Consider the following 21072-nt stretch of genomic DNA (forward strand, 5'->3'; position numbering starts at 1 on the left):
TGGCTTAGAGCATAGACTTTGGAACCAGACAGATTGGGTCTGATTCCAGGCTCTGAGATTTGAAGCTAATTCTATGTGCCTGGGCAATGTATGTGGTGTTTATAAAACACATCTTCTCTATCCATTGAGGCATCAAAGAAGCAAAAGGGAGAATGAGAAGATAGGCCTGCGGGTACATGGGGTTGGCTGGGTGAGCCAAGTGGGAGTTTAGCACAGTTTCATGCATAGGCAACTGGAGCTGGCCAATGTATAACTGTGCCAAGACTAAGAGTGCCACTGAACAGAGTAAATGGTGGGTTTATGCCCCTCTTTTCATTGTGAAAGGACAATTTTCAAAGGAAAGGTGTAGGGTAAGTGGAGGCAATCTGGCTTCCTCACTGAGGTGTCTGGGAAACTAAGGGAAGGAGTGTTCCCATAGCCTTTGAGGGGCCTCATAACCAATGTTCTCATAGCCTTGATACTGGATCCAATAAACTGTTCCCATAATATGAAGTGGGCTTGCATGCTCAGAATTGGTACGTTATGTAATGTTCTGGCAGTTTTCCAGTTTTGTTCCCTTCCAGTACTTGAACAAGTAGGGGCCTCCCACTAGTGAGACACACAGCTTGCAGCCTGTGTGGCTTGCCTACCCATGAATAAAGGTATGTCAAGCATCCCCATGGCTCTGTGCATTTTCTTCTGTCTCCCAGAGGTGAGAGAGGATCTGCCCAGCCTTGATCACTTGCAACACAAAAGGTAAAATCATGACTATCCTACATACATAAAATGAACAAATGGTAAAAAATGTGTTTAGGTTATGGAATTCACAATTTAGGTTATGGAACTAGGCAGGTGTTATATGCAGTTCAAAGGAGCAAAGCAGCAGGCATTTATCTGGATTCCAAGAAAGTCAGTTCTCAATAACCTTAAAGCTAGAAAGCATTCTTCATGGGTGAGCTCTGGATAGTATATGGTGCTCCATGTAAACACAAATTCTCCCCACACTGCCTACAGATTTCTACAGCTGAGCCATTTAGTGGAAAAGAGATCCACAGTGCTGAGCAAGTCACTTAACTTCTAAGCCTCAGTTTCCCTATTTGTAATTAAAAGTCTGAGGCTACTAGCTGATGGGGTTGTGTTAACCTGAAAATAAAAGGCCAAAGGGAGAGGCAACAAGGGTTTATTTGAGATGTAAAAGAACAGCCATTTGGGAAGTGCCGATTCAGGCAGAAACCCAAATGGTTTCTGATTAAGGGTGAAGGCAAGGGTTTATATGAGAAAGGAAATAGAAGGAAGGAAATTCTATTGGTGTTAATATGTCAAGATAGGAATTTCTACACTTAAGGTAAATTATCCTACACCTAACTTAAATTATTCTTTAGCCATACATGGTGGTATTAATTATAAATAATGTCTTTAATTTTCAGTCCTGCACTTAAATAGTGTCTGCTTTCTTGTTAGGTTTGCAAACACTTGTTTGGAAGGCAAATGCTGCTCTAGGCCCAGTCCAAAGGTTATTTTGCCCAGTTTAAACATGAAAAAAGTTTGGGGAGTAAGACATGTAAGGTAGTTCCTCTGGGATGGCAGCTCTGACTCCATTTTGAAATGGACCTATTTGTGTTATTTTTCACATAAGCATTAATAAGATGTTTTTATGAGGTTATCACACTGCCCAGGACACAACAGGTATTAAATGCCAGCTATTGTTACTCTTCTGTTAAGAGATGTTAAACTGCCCTGACTGGGTTGACTCATTTGGTTGGGCATTGTCCAGCAAAGCAAAAGGACACTGGTTTGATACCTGGTCAGGGCACATTCCTGGGTTGCTGGTTCACTCCTCAGTCAGGGGATGCATGGCACCCTTTCAAGGCATGTATTACAGACAGCCAATCGAGGTTTCTCTCTCACATAGATGTCTCTTCTCACACTCTTTTCCCTCCCTCCCCCTCTCTCTAAAAATACATAAATAAAATCTTTTTTAAAAGAGAGATTAATAAATAAATAAATAAATAAATAAATAGACATTAAATTCCACTAGTGGAATGATGCCAGAGTGAATGAATGTGGAGACCTGACAATCTTTGTAAGTGTAGAGTCAGAGGAGGCGGCATGTCTGCATTCAGATGAATATGGTGTTTTGTTTTAAAAGTCTTTGCCTCAGTAATTTCTCTGTCCTCATTTGTTAATAACGGAGTTTATCAGGGGAGCGGGTGGCCTTTCCAGGGGCCTAGTCTAAACACATCCTGGTTTGGGTCTCTGCAAGTAACCTCCCTTACAAATGCTTCCTTACAGGGGAGTCTATTTATCCAGGTAAAGGTGCACATGCACACACTCACACATGAGCTAAGCACTTCACACGCTTGCATTAGTTGTCTTGGCAAGACTGGAATGCAAGGTGATTCTGACACTACCTGGAAGGGTTTCCGATTCACTAGGACTACTGATAAGAGATTAGTTCCAGGATAATTATGTGATAGCTGTGGCTAAAAACAGAGCTTAAAAACCTTGTGGATGGCAACATTTTAATTTAAAGATACATATACAATAAACATTGTACATTATAATCTATTTTTTATTGATTATGCTATTAGTTTCCCAATTTTCCCTTTATCCCCCCTCCACCCTGCCCCCTAACCCTCCAGCATTTCCCTCCCCTTAGTTCATGTCCATGGGTTGTACATGTAAGTTCTTTGAGTCCTCTGTTTCCTACACCATTTTTATCGCTCCTCATCTATTTTATGCCTACTAATTATGCTTCTTCTTCCCTGTACCTCCCCCCTCCATTCCTCCCTCCCCCCTCCCCACTGACTTCCTTCTGTGTGATGTCCATTTCTCTGATTTTGTTCTTGTTCTGGTTGTTTGCTTAGTTTTTGTTTTCATTGTTTTTCTTTTCTTTCAGGTTCATTTGTTGATAGTTTTGAGTTTGTTGTCATTTTATTGTTCATATTTTTTATCTGCTTTTTCTTAGATAAGTCCCTTTACCATTTCATATAATAAGGGCTTGGTGATGATGAACTCCTTTAACTTGACCTTATCTGGAAAGCACTTTATCTGCCCTTCCATTCTAAATGAAAGCTTTGCTGGATAGAGTAATCTTGAATGTAGGTCCTTGCCTTTCATGACTTCAAATACTTCTTTCTAGTCCCTTCTTGCCTGCAAGTTTTCTTTTGAGAAATCAGCTAATAGCCTAATGGGCACTCCTTCGTAGATGACTCTCTCCTTTCCCCTTGCCTCTTTTACAATTTTCTCTTTGTCTTTAATCTTGGGTAACTTAATGATGATGTGCCTTAGTGTGTTCCTCTTTGGGTCCAACTTCTTTGGGGCTCTCTGCGCTTCCTGGAATTCCTGGAAGTCTATTTCCTTCACCAGACTAGGGAAGTTTTCCTTCATTATTTGTTCAAATAAGCTTTCAATTTCTTGCTTCTGTTCTCTTCCTTCTGGCACCCCTATAATTCGGATATTGGAATGTTTCAGGTTGTCCCAGAGAATCCTCAGCTTATCATTTTTTTTGGATTCTTGTTTCCTCATTTTGCTCCAGTTGGATATTTATTTCTTCCTTTTGTTCCAAATCGTTGCTTTGAATTCTGGTTTCCTTCTTGTCACTGTTTGTTCCCTGAATATTTTGCTTTATTTCATTTTGGGTATCTTTGATTTATTCTTTCATTTTTCAACCAAGCTCAATCAATTCTGTGAGTATTTTGATTACCAGGGCTTTAAATTCTCCATCAGATAGGTTGGCAATCTCCTCATCGCTTAGTTCTTTTTCTGAGGTTTTGCTGTGTTCTTTCATTTGGGCCATATTTCTTTGTCTTGGGAGAGCTGATAGGTTGTAAGGGGGCAGGGCCTTACATAGTCACCCAGGCAAGGCAACCATCCTTGCTGTGCTGCAGCGCTGCCTGTGTGGGAGGGGCCAGAGAGGGAAGAATGTGGCTTGCCTGCTGGTCTTTAGTGCACTTTCCAACAGACTCTTATGTCAGACTGGAAGTATCTCATTGTGGCAACCCCAGCCTTAGCCCATAGTCAGCTCTGAGTCTCAGTTTTCCCCTTAAGTCAGTCACTCCTGAGCAGCTCTGCTGATCTCTGCAGTCAGTCCCACCCCTCAGCTGTCTCGCAGGGGTTTTTCTGAGTCAGCCAGTGAGGTCTGCCTCACCTGTCTGGTAGATTTTTTCTTTAACTCCTTGGTGGTTGAAGTTCCACGCAGTTTGATTTTCTGGCAATTTTGGTTTTTATTGATTTTAGATTGGTTGTTATCCTCCTTTTGGTTGTGCGAGGAAGTGAAGGGTTTCTACCTACACCTCCATCTTGGCCAGAACTTCAACATCTATAATCTATTTACATAAAGTTACTACGCTGTCTCTCTGACCTTTTTTATGCTTCTAAATGTGACTCTGAGACTATGGTAGAGAGCTATGGCTCTAACTGGCTCTTTTCCTGATGCACCAGCAGCAGAATGCCCTTGTGTATTTTATTTTTTTAAATTATTTTATTGTTTTTCAATTACAGTTGTCTGCATTTGCTCCCTACCACTCCCCCACCCACCCCAGCCAAACCCTCCTCCCTCCCTTGCTTCCACCTCCCTTGGTTTTGTCCATGCGTCCTTTATAGTAGTTCCTGAAAACTCTTCCTCCCTTCCCATTATCCCTTCCTACCTCCCCTCTAGTTACTGTCAGATTGTTCTTAATTTCAATGTCTCTGGTTATATTTTGCTTGCTTGTTTATTTTGTTGATTAGGTTCCAGTTAAAGGTGAGATCATATGGTATTTGTCCCTCACTGTCTGGTTTATTTCACTTAGCATAGTGCTCTCCAGTTCCCTCCATGCTGTCATAAAGGGTAGGAGCTCCTTCTTTCTCTCTGCTGTGTAGTATTCCATTGTGTAAATGTACCATAGTTTTTCGATCCACTCATTTACTGATGGGCACTTAGGTTGCTTCCATCACTTGGCTATTATAAATTGTGTTGCTATGAATATTGGGGTGCATAGGTTCTTTTGGATTGGTGTTTTGGGGTTCTTAGGATATAATCCCAGCAGTGGAATTGCTGGGTCAAAAGGCAGTTCCATTTTTGGCTTTCTGAGGAAATTCCATACTGTTTTCCACAGTGGCTGCACAGTCTGCATTCCCAAAAACAGTGCACTAGGGTTCCCTTTTCTCCACATTCTCTTCAACACTTATTTGTTGATTTGTTTATGATGGTCATTCTGACTTTAGTGAAGTGGTTGTAATTTGCATCTCTCTGATGGCTAGTGATGCTGAGCATCTTTTCATATGTCTGTGGGCCCTCTGTATGTTCTCCTTGGAGAAGTGTCTGTTCAAGTCTTTTGCCTGTTTTTTAATTGGGTTGTTTGTCTTCCTGCAGTGGAATTGTGTGAGGTCTTTATATATTTTGGAGATCAAACCCTTGTTGGAGGTATCAGTGGCAAATATGTTTTCCCGTATAGTTTGTTCTCTTTTCAATTTAATGCTGTTTTCTTTAGCTATACAGAAGCTTTTAAATTTGATGAGGTCCCATTTTCTTTTTAGCAGAATGCCTTAGTTTAAATGAATAAATGGAGGAGAGGTCATAGGGTAGTAGCTACTAAATGGAAAAGGGGTGTGTCCAGTTTGTGCAGAGTGTGCCATTGATGCAAGGCTGTGAATACTCCCATCCCTAGGGTACTGCTGATGAAAGCCATATCTACCCATAGAAATCCTGACTTTAAAATGTGGGCCCATCAGAGACCTGGCATACAAGGCAGGGATGCTGGCGAGGAAAGAGTTAGGAAGGAAAATTCTGTATTTTCAACCTTCTATAGAAAAGTAAAATGACTGGAAGAAACAAAAAGAAATTGAAATCACATCTCATTTTCATGCTTTGCATTCCAGAAAAACTTGATTTAGTAGGAACACCACAATGAAACCTGGATTTTATAAAACACCTTTTACTTAAAAATGAGGACTCTCTGGGGTTGTCAGCATGGATCTATAGTTTCACATGAATAAATCTAAGTTAAGACATGAAACATGACAGACATATAATGAGTGCTGGAGGGTGCTTTGCAACTGTTTTACAAGAAATAAATATTACTGTTTTAAACAACAGTTCTCTACTGAGGCTGACTCCTGTAAAATGAAGATTCCTTTGGTTCAGGAGAGCATCTGGAACAGGTTATGTAAGATCGACCTGGAGCTTATTTTGGAGCAGTTGGTGGTAGGGGATAATGGCAGCATTGGAGGGAGGGAGGTATAAGAGAGGGTAACCGGGGGGGGGGGGGGGGGCAAAAGAGAGATTTATAATGGAGTCCAGAACTCAGGATGTCCAGGAAATATTAAAAATATGGGATGTCCTCACCCCCACAAGTCTGAACTGAGGAATGGGACACATGGAGCAGGGCCATTGAAAGTTGTTTTGCCAAGCAAGAGTTTTGCAGACAGCCTCTTTAACATATCTAAAACCTTTAATTGGTTTCAATGATATGTTAAACAGCTGTGGCCTTGCTTTGAGCCAGAGAGAAGGGAGTGACTTCCAGTCAGGATGTAACTGGGAGGCAACTCCCCCTGGTTACAGAGCCTGTGTAAGAGCTTGGAGATGATTGGCTCCACACCACAGGGCCATGCCTGCCTGAACTTACTATGGCAACCCAGAAAAGCTGGAAAAATACAAGAATGCTGGCAAGGGTAGCCAATTGTGGGAGTAGTCAGAAATGGGGCTCCAGAGGAAGATTGGTACTGGGATTCAAACCCAGGTGAGGCAGCCCTGATGAGAGGAACTACTCGGCTTTGGCAGAGAATCACCATACAGCTTTAGCAGGGGAGAACCATGAGGATTTGGGTCTCTCTTTGCCATGCAGCTTAGGAAGCTTGAAAGCAAGACATGGCAGAGATGCAGAGCTCTCTCTTAGCAGTTTGGAAGAATGCAGGAGAGATGCTGCAGGAGGGAAAGGGGTGAAAGGACTCTTGCTGGTGGGCCATGAGAAGGTGCCATGTGGTCTTGGATTAAGAACTAGAGATCCCAGTGACATAGCTGATGGTGCTGGGAACCGAGGGAGGCCTGCCAGTGGAGCATGAATTACTGGGAAGAACCGGAGACTACCTGAGCTGCAGACTAATATTTCTTTTCCTGAGATATAGTACCCTGGACCAGGCAAAGGGGGGAAGGAAGGACTATGTGTGTTTGTGGGTGTTTTAAGGGAATCTGGGATTTGAATGAAGACATTAGGTCATTACTCTTAAGTGTGTATAACTTTTGAATAAAGAATTCCTTTCCTTTTCACCAATCTCTGACATGGAGAGCTATAATTCCCTGGTGGTGGGCAAGGCAAACGTAGTATAGGGGGACCCGAGGAGAAGAGGGGCCCATTTGTTAATATTATGTGACCCCTTTTCCAGTGGCCAGTGGAAATCATGGAAGAGCACATGCGCAGTAGCTTTAAAGTAATACAACTACTTGCACATGCACAGTAAAAGTCCACCAAAACTAGCCAGGAGGGATCTGCCCCATAAGAATAGAGTCCCTCTGGCCCATGAAGTCAATCTCTGCTTGGAGTTGGCCTGCTCCCATGTTCTCTGCTATAAACTCTGGGTGTTCAGTTCAATTCTTCGTCCCGATTACCAAGACACTGGTTACTTGTGCCCACCTGTGACAGAGGGATCACATTGGTAGGAGGGAGAGCACCAAGGATGATTGAGGTAGTGCAGCTAAGTGGCTAAGGACCCGTAAGAAGGACACCTCAAAGTCAAAACTGAGATTATCCATGTTGCTGTGATGTAAACATACCATCATTTCCACCTCTTGCAAACCTTCAGCAAAACTGCACTGGCCTCTTTTGACAAGGTAACTCTGAAAATATAAGATATTTTGGAATTCACAGGAATCTTTGGGAGGTCACTAGACTTCTAAGGGTGTGGAACGGAGGTCCAAACAATCCTATGAGAGCTTAGGGAGCTGGGAGACCATGGAAGATATCTGGATTACTCAAGACTATCTCATGAGAGTGAATTTAATATACATATAAATACATAAGTTTCCCCTACACTATTACCTTGAAATTCACATCTTTTTATGTATGTATGTAGGCATGTATTTAAAAAAAATATTTTATTTATTTATTTTTAGAGAAAGGGAAGGCAGGGAGAAAGAGAGGGAGAGAAGCATCGATGTGTGGTTGTCTCTCATGCACCCCCATTGAGACCCAGCCCACAACCCAGGCATGTGCCCTGACTAGGAATCGAACCGGCAACCCTTTAGTTCAGAAGCTAGTGCTCAATCCACTGAGCCACACCAGTCAGGATGAAATACAAGTCTTTTTAAATAAGGAGGTGTGTACAGAGATGAAAATCATATATAAACAGTTGAATCTCTGCTTTAAAGTATAAAGAATCAGGCCATGTCTTTCCTATGGTTTTCTGCCTTGTCCCATATGCATTCTGATGATGTCCCTGCTGAGCCAGGAGATGGAAAGGAACATCCCCATGTGCAGGCAGGAGGCCTGAGGAAGTAGGTGGTCCTAATAATACATGTTCTTATCCCACCAGCCTGCAGAGGTAGAAAGTAAATTAGAAATGGATAGTCTGTTCAAGTGGATAGGCAGGGTCTCAAAGATCAATCCTGCAACTTACTTCCAGGGTAGAGTCTGATGAAAAGTTTCCGCACCTCATCATACACCCAGATGAGAATGGCATGGGGCACAGCCACAAACCAGTATTGAGGCCTAGAAACAAAAGGGGGGATATGAGCCTGAACTCATCGAAGGGAGGGCCAGACCCCACCAAAGGGTGGAGGCCTCCCAGTTCATTTTTCTGCCTCAGTGAAAAGAACAACAGATCCATGGGTTCACACAATGTGAAACTGGAAAGTTTCTTATTTAACCTGGATTGTGGCCAGTAGAAGTAGCATCTGCCTTTGAAATAACTGGTCAGATGAGGGTAGAGATGAGATGGCAAGGTGTGTGAATTCCATTTTCTCTTTGGGCAAACTAGCAGATCAAAGACTCTGACTAATACAGTACTAACTCAATTTTATCTCTTTTGAAAGACTGGAGGAGAACCCCACTTACTCCCCTCAGGTTCTAATGTTTTTTTTTTTAGGCCATGACAGTTCAGAGCAGGGCTAGCCATTTCCTCCCAGTGTCAAAGGAACTCACTGGAGCATGGTGAAATTCAGGGCTGTGACGCTTCCAAGACCATAGGAGAGGATCAGAGCGATGATGATCTGGGAGGCAATCGCCACCCAGATGACTTTATTTCTACAAGAAACATTAAAGCATGAATATTCTGAATTCCCATGGCTCAGAACCACACACCCAGTGCCTGTGACATAAATGCATTGCATGGTATGGTGCCTCATCATCTGGGAAGTGAGGTGGGATGCAGGTAGTACCTGAAGAGGCCCTGTTGGAAGATGGAGTTCCTCCGGGTTTTCCTGATGATCAGATCTGCTATTTGTTGAACCATAATGCCAACAAAGTAAGCTGTATAGCCTGTCCATTCTAGGTACTTCCTCTGGTAATGTGTCTGTCAGGACAGAAGAGAGAAAACATGAAGTGTCTCCCCAGGAGAAACTTCAGGGAGATTTCCATGCAGTTCTGTGATGCCCTACTCTCCCCACCTCCCTGAAATTGAGAGATTAAGAAAGGATCAGTATAGGTTTTTATTTGTCTTTTTAACCAAACAAGCAGGAAAAGAGGATAACTTAGTTGATTTGGACAATTGCTGGACTGGCTGCTCTTCTGTAAAAACATGACCTTTATGCTTTGCATTCTAGAGATGAGGCAAGTCATGGCAAAGACCACAGCAATGCCACTCAGGGGCTCAGAAGTCCTGTTAACTTAGAAAACTTTCATCTTCTCTGTACCACTAAGGCTGTCCAGGGAAATTTAGCTCTGTGTTGCTCAGGCAGGGCAGTGACAGGAAGGGAGGAGCAGGAGGACAGGGAAGGCAGAGCCCCCTCCTTACCCATTCTTGTCCATAGCTATCTTCCAAGTTGTTCACAGAGTCCTGCTCCCATTCCACCCGGAGGTTAATGAGGATGCTGGGTCTGAAGCCTTCCTGTGCATACACGGTGAAGTACACAAGAAAAGCTCCCAGGGACTGCATGAGGCCTGAGGGAGTGAGAGTAAGGTATACATTCCCCAGTGACTTCAGAACTGCCCTGGCCTCATTCTCCTTGTGGTTCCTCCTCCCACCCCAACCCCATCCCATAAAGAAAAACACAGCTTCCGACTGTGACTGGGTGGTCCCCTTGGTGACAGGACATGTTCTCATCATACCGATGTGGAGATAAGAGTATAGGGCAAGCTGCTTGTTCACCAGTCGATCTTTCTTCTTGTGGCGAGGCTTCCTGTTCATAATGTCACTTTCAGCTTTCTCATAAGCCAAGGCAATGGAAGGAACCTGGAGGGGAGAGTCCAAGAAGCCCAACCCTTAAACACTGTGCTCCAACCACAGGATGACAGCAGGGGTACAGTCTGGGACCTGGGTGTGGGTGGGAGGGATGGTGGAGGGTGGTGGTGGGTCTATCCACATCTGTCCAGGATGAAGGCAAGGAGGAGGTGTTTTCTGTAGAGAGTTTGAGAATGGTCAGCTTTTATTATTATTATTACTTTTTAGATTTTATTTTATTTTATTTATTTTTAGAGGGGGAAGGGAGGGAGAAAGAGAGAGAAAAACATCAATGTGCAGTTGCTGGGGGCCATGGCCTGCAACTTAGGCATGTGCCCTGACTGGGAGTCGAACCTGTGATGCCTGGTTAGCAGCCTGCGTTCAATCCACTGAGCCACGCCAGCCAGGGCAAGAACAGTCAGCTTTTAAAACCAATCTGCTTTCCATCATCACCATGTGCTGACAATTCTATACAATGCAAGTTATAAGTCACTTTGCCCCTCTGGGGTGGATTTCTCCTACCAACACCTTCCCTATTGGCATGCCCTTGGATCACAGTGGTTCTCTCCCAGGTCTTCCATCTTAGCATGCCTACTAAAAGATATATCAACAGACCCGCCCCACTATAGACTTTCTGATCCACAAGGTCCTGGCTAGGTCCAGAGACTGCATTTCTAACAAGTTCCCGGGTGGTTCCTGGACCATACTGGAAGAATCACTGCACTGAAGAAAAATGAGCAAATCTAAAGAGCCTGGACATGATCTGACTGTAATCTCTGGGGATCTCAGTTCCCCTCCAAAGTATAGCTATCTCCAGTCTCCCAGCAATGTGAAGGCTGTGTAAAGCAGGGAAGGGGCAAGGTGGCAATTTGCAGGGCTGTGTCCTCAGTGTGAATCCAGACCGCTCCCTGCTGCCTTTCCTCCTTTGCCAGTGGAAGCCAAAGACACATGCACAATGTCACATAGATTTTTTACACACATGCAAACTAGCAGAGAGGAGGGTTTAGGTGGTAGCATGGTAGGTCAATGTGAGGCTTTATAACTATGGCTTATTATGTTGAGGCAAGGGGCCTCCAGATCACAGATCCTTTACTTAACAAGGGGATGCCATGGGTTATCACTTTAGCCATTGAGCCCCCAGCAGCACAGGGACTATCTTGGTGGCAGCTGCATCTTCTCAAAAGAAAAGAAAGTTGATCCTGACCAGTGGCATTTTTTTTTTTTTGAGGGTGAAGAACTCATGTTTGAAAAGCTCTTACAATGAAATGAGGTGGTTTTAATTTCCAAACATTTGACAGGTCACTCTAGTCTTTTGCTTTGAAGAGTGGTTGGTGGGCCAGTAGTATTGGCATCATGGAAAAGATCATTAGAAATACAGAGCTTCAGGCCCCATCACTGAAAAGTTTGATAAGCATTGATTTAGTCTTTCTCCTTATCCTTGCAGGCAATGACTCTGAAGTTCACATGACCTAGGGGTTTTATCAGACCCTGTTCCCTGTAGTGTTACTTACAATATCTGTGCCCAAATCAATGAACAAGATGGTGATAGTGCCTATGGGCAGGGGTATTCCAATGATGATGTAGATCAGAAAGGGGCACAGCTCAGCAATATTCTTGGTCAGGGTGTACGCTATGGTCTTCTTGAGGTTGTCAAAGATCAGGCGACCTAGGCAAAGATGTTTCTCCTTATAGGGATGGCTCTCCTTATAGCTTTTTCCCCAGGTAACCACAGTTTTCAGGAAGATCACTTGGAGGAAGACTACTCACCTTCCTCCACCCCAGTAACTATGGATGCGAAGTTGTCATCCAGCAAGACCATGTCGGCTGTATTTTTGGCAGCATCTGAACCTGCTATCCCCATGGCAATCCCAATATCTGCCTTCTTTAGAGCTGGAGAGTCATTCACTCCATCCCCAGTCACAGCGACAACTGCATCCTATGCAGAGGGACACAGAAAAAAATGGGAGTGAGCAAGACAATGGGGTCACAAGTCTGACAAGAATACTGTTTCTCTTTTGTTTGGAGGATGGAGGACAACTGGAGTGGAGACAAAGGGTTAAGTTTGGGTTTTGGAGAAAAGATAAAGATGGGAAATCCTAAGTCCCACACTGTGAACTCAAACAATACCTGTTTAAATAATTAAACCAATGTGTGTGGCAGGCGAGAGGGATACCATTGGCCCTCTGTATCCACAGGTTTCCCATCTGATTCAATGGAGGATCAAAAATTTTTGGAAAAAAACCCCAGGAAGTTCCAAAAAGTGAAACTCAAATCTGTCATATGTCAAGCACTATGCTGATGCCACAAACATGAAGTGATGTGTGGGTACACCCTGCTGTAGCCTCTGTTCAAATGTAGGTTATATGAAAATGTAGGTTACATATATGTAAACATAAGTTATATGCAAATAATGCTCCATTTTATATAAGGGACTTGAGCATCCATGGGTTTTGGTATTGGCAGAGTAGGGGTGGGGGGTCCTGGAACTAATTCTCTGAGGACACCAAGGGATAACTATATATTTTATATCTTACATTTTTGTTTTCTGTCTTACATTTTAAGTCTTTCTAATCCTATACCTACCATAGTACCAGTTGCTTCACTGTCAGAAAGCCCTTTGGAGAGCATGTAGCTCCATGTTGGAGGGTCTCTAAGTAGGTCAGAGGGTCATCCCAAGAGGTAGCAACGTGAGGTAATGAGGATGGTCAAGAATTGTCTCAAGAGGTTGAAAAGGCATGAAGCCATGACCTGGGAATCACTGTCCTGCACTTCCTCACAGGACAGTGAGGGACTGGGAGGTCCTCTGACCACTGCTGTCCACCCACCTGCCTCTGACAGCCCTCCACAATGATCAGCTTCTGCTGGGGAGATGTTCGGGCAAAGACAATTTCCGAGTAGCTGGTTAAGACCTCATCCAGCTGGTCCACGCTCATGTCCTTCAGCTCCATGCCGGTTACCACTGCAGCTTTGGCATCCCTAGAAAGGCCAGAAGGAACTGGGTGAGGCCAAAGGTTGGATCTTTGGCTGAAACACTGTTCTGGGCAGGATGTGGGCTGAAGCCTCTTTGACTTCACTGGGAACCCAATGTCCTTGACACTCAATACTCAAATAGGATGAGAGAGTTTTTGAGTACTGGGGACACTTTGGTCTCCATTTCAAGACAGTAAACTGAGGCTAAAAAAAAAGAAAGCCATTTTTCCCAACAGGAATAACCAAGTAGTCTTTTCCTGGTAGGATTGGGTGAGAAGTGGTACTTCCTGGGCTATATTTTACTTAACAAGTAAATGGAGAATTAAAAAAAAACTCTGCCTGTTTACATATTTTGGGTCCTGGAATTCAGCCAAAACATGGGTAACAATTCCCTGTTATTATGTATTTCAGATTTGTAGAGTATCTACTATGCAAAGAGCTGTGTAGGAAAAAATGTTTTGGGGGGACTTATTTGAGGAAAACTGTTTTCTGATGACTATAAAAAGAAGGTTCTAGAAACTACTGATTATTCACATCTGATTGTGTTATCCTCTAATAAAATTCTTTAAAGGCTTTCCACTGTGCTTAGAGCAGACCCCAGGTGTAGCTGGCAAGGCCAGGTGCAGCCCCTGTTATTCAGCCTCATGCCCCCAGTGGCTTTCTTCTCGAGCCCATTGGACTACTCAGTTCTGAGCCCACACACCCTTTACTGCTCAAATGCCTTCACTGGTCTTGCTGCCCCACCTTCCCTTCACTAACACTCCACATTTCGATCTTAAAATCTCAGCTTAAACACTGAGCAAAGCACTGTGTGTCTTTTTCTTTACATCTTTAAAGTTTTGAGCTTTTTTAGGTCTGTTTTTTCCACTGGTGGTAAATATTGGAATTCTAGCACTTGATTCAAATCACAAGTCTTCTAAGTACTGGTAAGAAAATATGAAAGTAAGATAAGAAGGAAAGGGTGGCGCCTTTCCCCCAACAGCCGCAAAAATCCACTTATTATATGAACACGAAGCTAGAGTTGATAGAGTGGATAACTGAAAACATTCACAAAACTATCCACCCCACTTTCCTGTTTAGTGTGTGACTTGTGTGAAAATGTATAATTCTATTATTTTAAAAAATAAAACAAATAAACAAAAGCTCTAAACCTGTGTTTCATAGATTAATGTTATTTCTACAAAGGAGAAGACACTTAGATTTCACATATGGTTGTTGTGCCCACAGGCTGTAATTCTGTTTGGTTGCTTTAATTAGTAATTTTTTGGCCTGGTGATAATTTATTACCTGACAGCTCTGTATTCCTAAAAGGCATGAATGCTTGGATAAACTACAAGAGGTTCACTGGTTTTTCCCTGTTTCCCTCACATGCATGAAAGTATAGTAAAGCCAATGACATTTATTTTCACACTGAGACCTGGAGTTATTAATCATTTAAATTACCAGCTAAATCTCTCCATACTGCCAGCTCCTCTGTCCCCTGTGTCTCCTTCATCATGCTCGTCATAACATAATCAGTTTTGACTTTCTGCCACTCTTGTTAGATAGCAAGAAAGAAAGCTCCCCCAGGGTGGGGACAGTGTCCAGTCTGTTACTCTAGTTCCAGTGGCTAGCAAGGTGCCTGGTACATAGCTGGCACTCAACAATTGATTATGGAAAGAATTAACACAAGGGAAAACCAAATCTTTCCTTAGGAAGCTTCCATTATATTTACTTCACCCTGCCCCCTGCCAAAAAAAAAAAAAAAAAAAAAAAGAAGTGTACACAGCCCCAAAGGTTCTTAATATTCCTGATTATACAACTAGATCACTGGCAAGTCATTTCATATTAACTCTTTGTTTCAGTTTTTCTCAATGTAAATTAGGCAATTAAGTTTTCAGATCTACTTTCATGGTTTTTGCAATTTTATACAAGGAATCCATAAAGGATAATTTTTAAATTATGAATACAGTGCCTGGCACATATCAGGTGTTAAGTAAAATTATGCATGAATGAATGGATATGAATTATTGAAGAAACCAGCCTAGAATCACCCTGAGAGAGTGTCTGGCAAAAATGGGATTTACTCCAAATTGTACAGCTCTTTTGGGCCAACAAGGTCCCACTGAACTTGAGTTTCTGCCACATTGGTTCTGTGGTTACTTACTGTTTGTTAACTTGCTCTACAGGAATGTGGAGGCGTTTTGCAATGTCTTCCACAGTCTCACTATTGGCTGAAATGATACCTACACTCTTGGCAATAGCTTTAGCTGTAATTGGATGATCACCTGTAACCATAATGACCTAGAAAACAAACATGGAGGATGATGAGGGACTGGATAGCCAGAGTAAGGGCAGTTCAGTATCACCTACTCTGCCATTACCTGGTAGAACATGGTTAGTGATGACTGGTCAGCTCTTACAGAAAATTCTTGATCTTTAGATCAAAGATACAACTGTCTTTTAAGGACACACTGACCCACTGGATCAATCCTTGCTCTTAAGCTTCTTGCATTTCCTCCTTTGATTAAAAGAAGCCCTTTCCCTATGATGTTGCTATGTTTGTGAAAGGGCTGGGACAGGCTCACATGGCTTCCACAGTCTTAATATTAACATAGTAATGGAGTGAAGATTTTGATTTAGAAATCATGAAGGCAAATGGATTATGGAGGGTGAACCTCCAGATATAGTAATAAAATCTTTTATTGTCTATATACTCTAGGGCAAAATATGGCTACCTCATGGCACAGGGAGTTAGCTTGCTTCTCACTATAGTTTTGATTGTGGTCGATTCCACATAGACACAATTATTTTGCTTTTATTGCAGTTACTGAAATATTAGTATGATGACACTAGAGATTTTTAAACATGGAATTGTGGTATTTACTTGAAAAGACCTAAATACTGACTATCTCTTCTGACAAATGTCCTTAGGAAGGAATGCAACATCCATGGAGGACTTCTTAAATCAGGAAGGTAACTCCCACCTTGATCCCTGCATTCCGGCATTTGGTGACTGCATCTGGGACAGTGGACCGAGGGGGATCAATCATTGACAAGAGCCCCACAAAACACAGATTGGACATGGGGAAGTTCATGGTGTCGACATCAAAGGAATAGGTTTCTGGAAACTTGTCTGCTGGCAGGTAGAGATGACAGAAACCTGGAATGGGCATGAATTTGGGAGTCAGTGAAACTAGGCTATGAAATGACATGAGAAAAGAGGAACATTTTCACACATACCCAGTCCTTTACTCTGTTACCCATAGAGTCTACCAGAACTCATCTTTCAGTTTCATAATGCATGTTGTTTTTAGCAAAGAAATGGTTCATCTGAAAATAGTTCACATGCCATTTAGGTTTTCTGTTATGTTTTAAGGTTATGAAGACTGTGAGGGGATAGCCTTTACTTCTGAAGATGTCCCAGTTGAGTGTGGGGACAAAGACATAAAGGGAAAGGCATAACAGAGCATGGTGAGCATTACTGAGGACAGCTATGCTCCAGCCACACAGGGAGTCAGGAAAAACGTCACCAAGGAGGTAGTATGTGAGCTGGCTCTTGAGAGAGGCATTAGGGAGGACTGGGGGTGGGGTGGAAAGACCATTTAGGCAGACAAAGTAGTTCATGCTACTGCACAAAGGGGAAATGAATCTGGGGTATCAGGGGAATGGTATAGAGCTCATTCTTTAATTGGGTTAAGTGTGAGGGAAAGGCCACAAGGAGTAGAGCAGAACCATTTGTTATTCAGATGGCACCTGGCTCTCACAGGCTGAGGTGAAGGGATTCCTGTGTCTGGCAGGATTTTCAAGATCATGTGGCTTTCTCATTAGCTTTCACATCAAATTTATTCTTATCATGGCCCACTACATTACATATTTCAGTAAAGCACAGGATCTAAGAGGTCAAACATGAGGTCTCTAGAGTGCCTCTAGTTAGATGAGTATTAATCTTGCCCTGAAAAGACTACCTGGTACTGTGGGCTATTTGAGGCACACTTAAAGCATTATCATCTCATCTATATATTTTACTTGTTTTACAAACTCAAATATCCTTTAGAAACACACATTCCATGGATTCCATCTCTACTGGAAAGAACTTTCATGATGTCTAATGAGCTTTATCATTGACTATGAACTTGTTACCTTGAATTCACCATCTTGGAGTTCAGAGGTGCCACTCTGTTGACCCATAATTGTCACATTAGGGCATACTCTGTGATATTACTGAAGTGATCACAATTTGGATCCTGCCACAGTGGTTTTATTTCTACAGTTTCTTCTACCTCTAATGACCCCTGTCTCTGTTATTAGTAGTATTGTCCCCAATCACTAATTTTAAAATGTTTAATTTTTTAAACCTTACTTTTCTCCTATAATTAGGTGATAAGTCTTACTAATTTTGCCTCTGAGAAATCTCTGGTATCTGACCTGTCCTTCATGTTCCCACTGCCTTAGATCAAATTCCTGTCTTCTGTCACCTGAATGAGGTGACCCAGGATACTCTGTTCCCTGATGCTGCCAAGTATGATCCTTTAGAAAACACTGACTCTAATCAGTTTATTAGCTGCAAAGTCTCCAGTGGCTCTGCTCTGACTATAAAATGAAACCCAGTTCCTCGCCCAAATAAGTTCTCCATAGCTTGACCTCCAGTCTATCTTTCCAGTCCTACTTCCCAGGATAACATCATCTCCTCTGTCCTGCAACACTCCACACTGGCTCCCTGACAATGTTTACACCCTCCTTCCTTCTACCTCTGGGCCTTGGCCTATGTTGTTCCCTCCACCGTGAATCCTATCCCTTACTTTCCTTCCAATATTATCATTTAGGGCCCAATTTAAATGCAACTCTTGCCATAGGATCTTCCCAGATTTTTCTGACCTGGCAACAACCCCATCCTCATTGCTGCTATCATGTGGTATTCTCTTATCTGTCTACCATTCTTCTTCCTGTGAGTCCTGTGCATGCCCTAGCTACTCTGCTGGATGGTCAGCCTGTCTCATCTTGTGCCATGATAAGGTACAGAGCCTTGCACTGAAGAGGCAACATATAAGTCTTCTTCCACCAAGAGCTCACCCAGCACGCGTTCCCCTAGACCTCCCAGCTCCATGTATGCAGTATGGAAGGCCTCGGCTGTGCTCTTATCCAGAGGCTGCTCCTGGCCATTGACCATGATGGTGCTGCACTTCTCTAAGACCTTCTCAGGAGCCCCTTTCATCACCATGAGGAAGCGCTTGTCAGTGGTGTTGTCTGTCTCATGTATGGAGAGCTGGGAGGGAAGGAAATGAGCATAAGTACTGTATGCTAGTGAATCATGACACTGTCTCCATTACTGAAGGCCTGAACTATACAGATCTTTTAATTAGCACCATGATGGGATGAAACAACCATTTTTCTTGCTGGGCTACTTATCCTTGAAATGTAAGGGAGGAATTCTATAGGCAGGTTTTCTCCTTTTCATTTTCTGGCCAAGTGATATGCAAGAGATCTGGACTCAACTATCTAGTCCCAGCCCAGCAGGGCACTCTGAGTACAAACTAAGTGGTTGCTTGAGGGGGGCAGATGTGGCTGTCAGCTTGTGACATCTTCTGCCTTGAATAAGATCTGCAGGGGTGCCCATGGGGGTCAGGAGCAGTAAGCCACCTCATCTCACCTCCTATCTCTACTTCCCTATTGTGAGCAGCAGCCTCTTCATCTCCACATTGTTCCACTTTTACTACCTGGATATGAGAGAAAATGGTAGGGGTATGAGGAAGTGGGAAGCCTCATGTTGAGGTTTGCAGGAGGAGAGTTAGGTAACAGGTGTTACAATTCTTACACCAATATCCTTTGACCTAGTAATTCTACTTCTAGACTCATCCTAATAAGATAATTGGCTTAGTACGTTGTTGGTGGGAATGCAGACTGGTGCAGCCACTGTGGAAAACAGTATGGAATTTCCTCCGAAAACTCAAAATGGAATTTCTTTTTGACAGAGCAATTCCACTGCTGGGATTATACCCTAAGAATCCTGAAACACCAATTCAAAAGAGGCTATGCACCCCAATGTTCATAGCAACACAATTTATAACAGCCAAGTGATGGAAGCAACCTAAGTGCCCATCAGTAAATGAGTGGATGAAAAAACTTGGTACACTTACATAATGGAATACTACACAACAGAAATGAAGATGGAACTACTGCCCTTTGTGACAGCATGGATGGAACTGGAGAGCATTATGCTAAGTGAAGTAAGCTAGGCAGTGAAAGACAAATACCATACGATCTCACCTATAAGAGGAACTTAATCAGCAAAACAAACAAGCAAGCAAAATATAACCAGACATTGATATAGAGAACAAATGGACAGTAACAAGAGGGAAGGGAGGAGGGGGATAGTGGCAGAAAGAAGGGGAAGGGTAGTCAAAGATCATGTATAAAGGACCCATGAACAAAGCCAAATGGGGGTAGGATTGAGTATGGGAGGTAAGGGTGGGTGGGGCAGGGAAGAGTGGTGGTGGGGAAAATGGAGACAACTGTACTTAAACAATTAAAAAAGAGAGAAAAAAGAGTTTAGGAGAAAAAAGTTTTTTGAAAACATAATATTGTGAAAATAAAACTGAGACTAGATGCTCTGTTTTAATAGAACTAAAGCAAAGAAAAAGAAAAAAGATAATTGGGAAAAGTGTGAAAAAAGGTATAGAAGATAGTAAATGGCTAACTCTTACATATCCCTTATTATATACCAGGTACTCTTCTAAGCTCTCAAAAGAAATTTCAGAAAGCTGAGACTTCTGGTGAAGATGGAGGTGTAGGTAGATATACTTTGCATCCTTGCACAAACAAAAGAAGGACAACAAACAATTTAAAAACAAAAAATAATACTCTGGTTTCTCTTCAGATTGTATAAATCTTTCACCTTTTAAAAACAAAAATTAATCCAGAACTGCCAAAAAATCAAATTGTATGAAAGTTTGACAACCAAGGAGTTAAAGAAAAAATATTCATCCAGACTGGTGCACTGAGATAAAGAAAAATAGCCCAAATGAAAGAATATCAAAGAAGATCAAAACTCTAGAAAAAAGAACTAAGCAACAAGGAGATAGCCAGCCTATCAGATACAGAGTTCAAAACACCTGTAATTAGGATGCTCACAGAAATTATTGAGTACAGGTGCAAAATAAAGGAAGAAGTGAAAGCTATACAAAGTGAAATAAAGAAAATTATACAGGGAACCAATAGTGAAGGGAAGGAATCTGGGACTCAAATCAACGATTTAGAACAGAAGGAAGAAACAAGAATTCAAAATGTGAGGAGAGGCTTAGGAATATCTGGGACAACTTTAAATGTTCTAACATCCAAATCATAGGGGTGCCAGAAGGAGAATAGGAAGAACAAGAAACTGAAAACTTATTTGAACAAATAATGAAGGAAAACTTCCTCAATCTGGTGAAGGAAATAGACTTTCAGGAAGTTCAGAAAGCCCAGAGAGTCCCAAAGAAGTTGGACCCAAAAATGAACACACCAAGGCATATCATAATTAAATTACCCAAGATTAAAGATAAGGAGAGAAACTTAAAAGCATCAAGAGAAAAGGAGACAGTTGCCTACAAAGGAGTTCCCATAAGGCTATCAGCTGATTTCTCAAAAGAAATCTTGCAGGCAAGAAGGGGCTGGGAAGAAGTATTCCAAGTCATGAAAGGCAAGGACCAATATCCAAGATTACTCTGTCCAGCAAAGCTATCACTTAGAATGGAAGGGCAGATAGAATGCTTCCAAAATAAGGTCAAGTTAAAGGAGTTCATCATCACC

The 21072-nt window shown here is 42.4% G+C and overlaps 1 protein-coding gene across 1 annotated transcript in view; it reads right to left on the reverse strand.

Annotated features, from left to right (window-relative positions):
* Positions 1 to 8215: 8215 nt before the first annotated feature.
* Positions 8216 to 21072, reverse strand: part of ATP12A (ATPase H+/K+ transporting non-gastric alpha2 subunit) — a 28465-nt gene continuing 15608 nt past the window's right edge. The window contains exons 12-23 of the mRNA XM_036018395.1: positions 18358 to 18550; positions 16272 to 16447; positions 15452 to 15588; positions 13161 to 13311; positions 12103 to 12271; positions 11847 to 12001; positions 10224 to 10347; positions 9910 to 10055; positions 9335 to 9468; positions 9099 to 9200; positions 8575 to 8666; positions 8216 to 8491 (exon numbers count right to left, since the gene is read on the reverse strand). Of these exons, the coding sequence (XP_035874288.1) occupies positions 8463 to 8491; positions 8575 to 8666; positions 9099 to 9200; positions 9335 to 9468; positions 9910 to 10055; positions 10224 to 10347; positions 11847 to 12001; positions 12103 to 12271; positions 13161 to 13311; positions 15452 to 15588; positions 16272 to 16447; positions 18358 to 18550 (1608 nt within the window). The 3' untranslated portion in view covers positions 8216 to 8462. The remainder of the gene's footprint in view (positions 8492 to 8574; positions 8667 to 9098; positions 9201 to 9334; positions 9469 to 9909; positions 10056 to 10223; positions 10348 to 11846; positions 12002 to 12102; positions 12272 to 13160; positions 13312 to 15451; positions 15589 to 16271; positions 16448 to 18357; positions 18551 to 21072) is intronic.

The sequence above is a fragment of the Phyllostomus discolor genome, chromosome 2 (genome assembly GCF_004126475.2).
Source record: "Phyllostomus discolor isolate MPI-MPIP mPhyDis1 chromosome 2, mPhyDis1.pri.v3, whole genome shotgun sequence".
Taxonomy (NCBI): Eukaryota; Metazoa; Chordata; class Mammalia; order Chiroptera; family Phyllostomidae; genus Phyllostomus; species Phyllostomus discolor.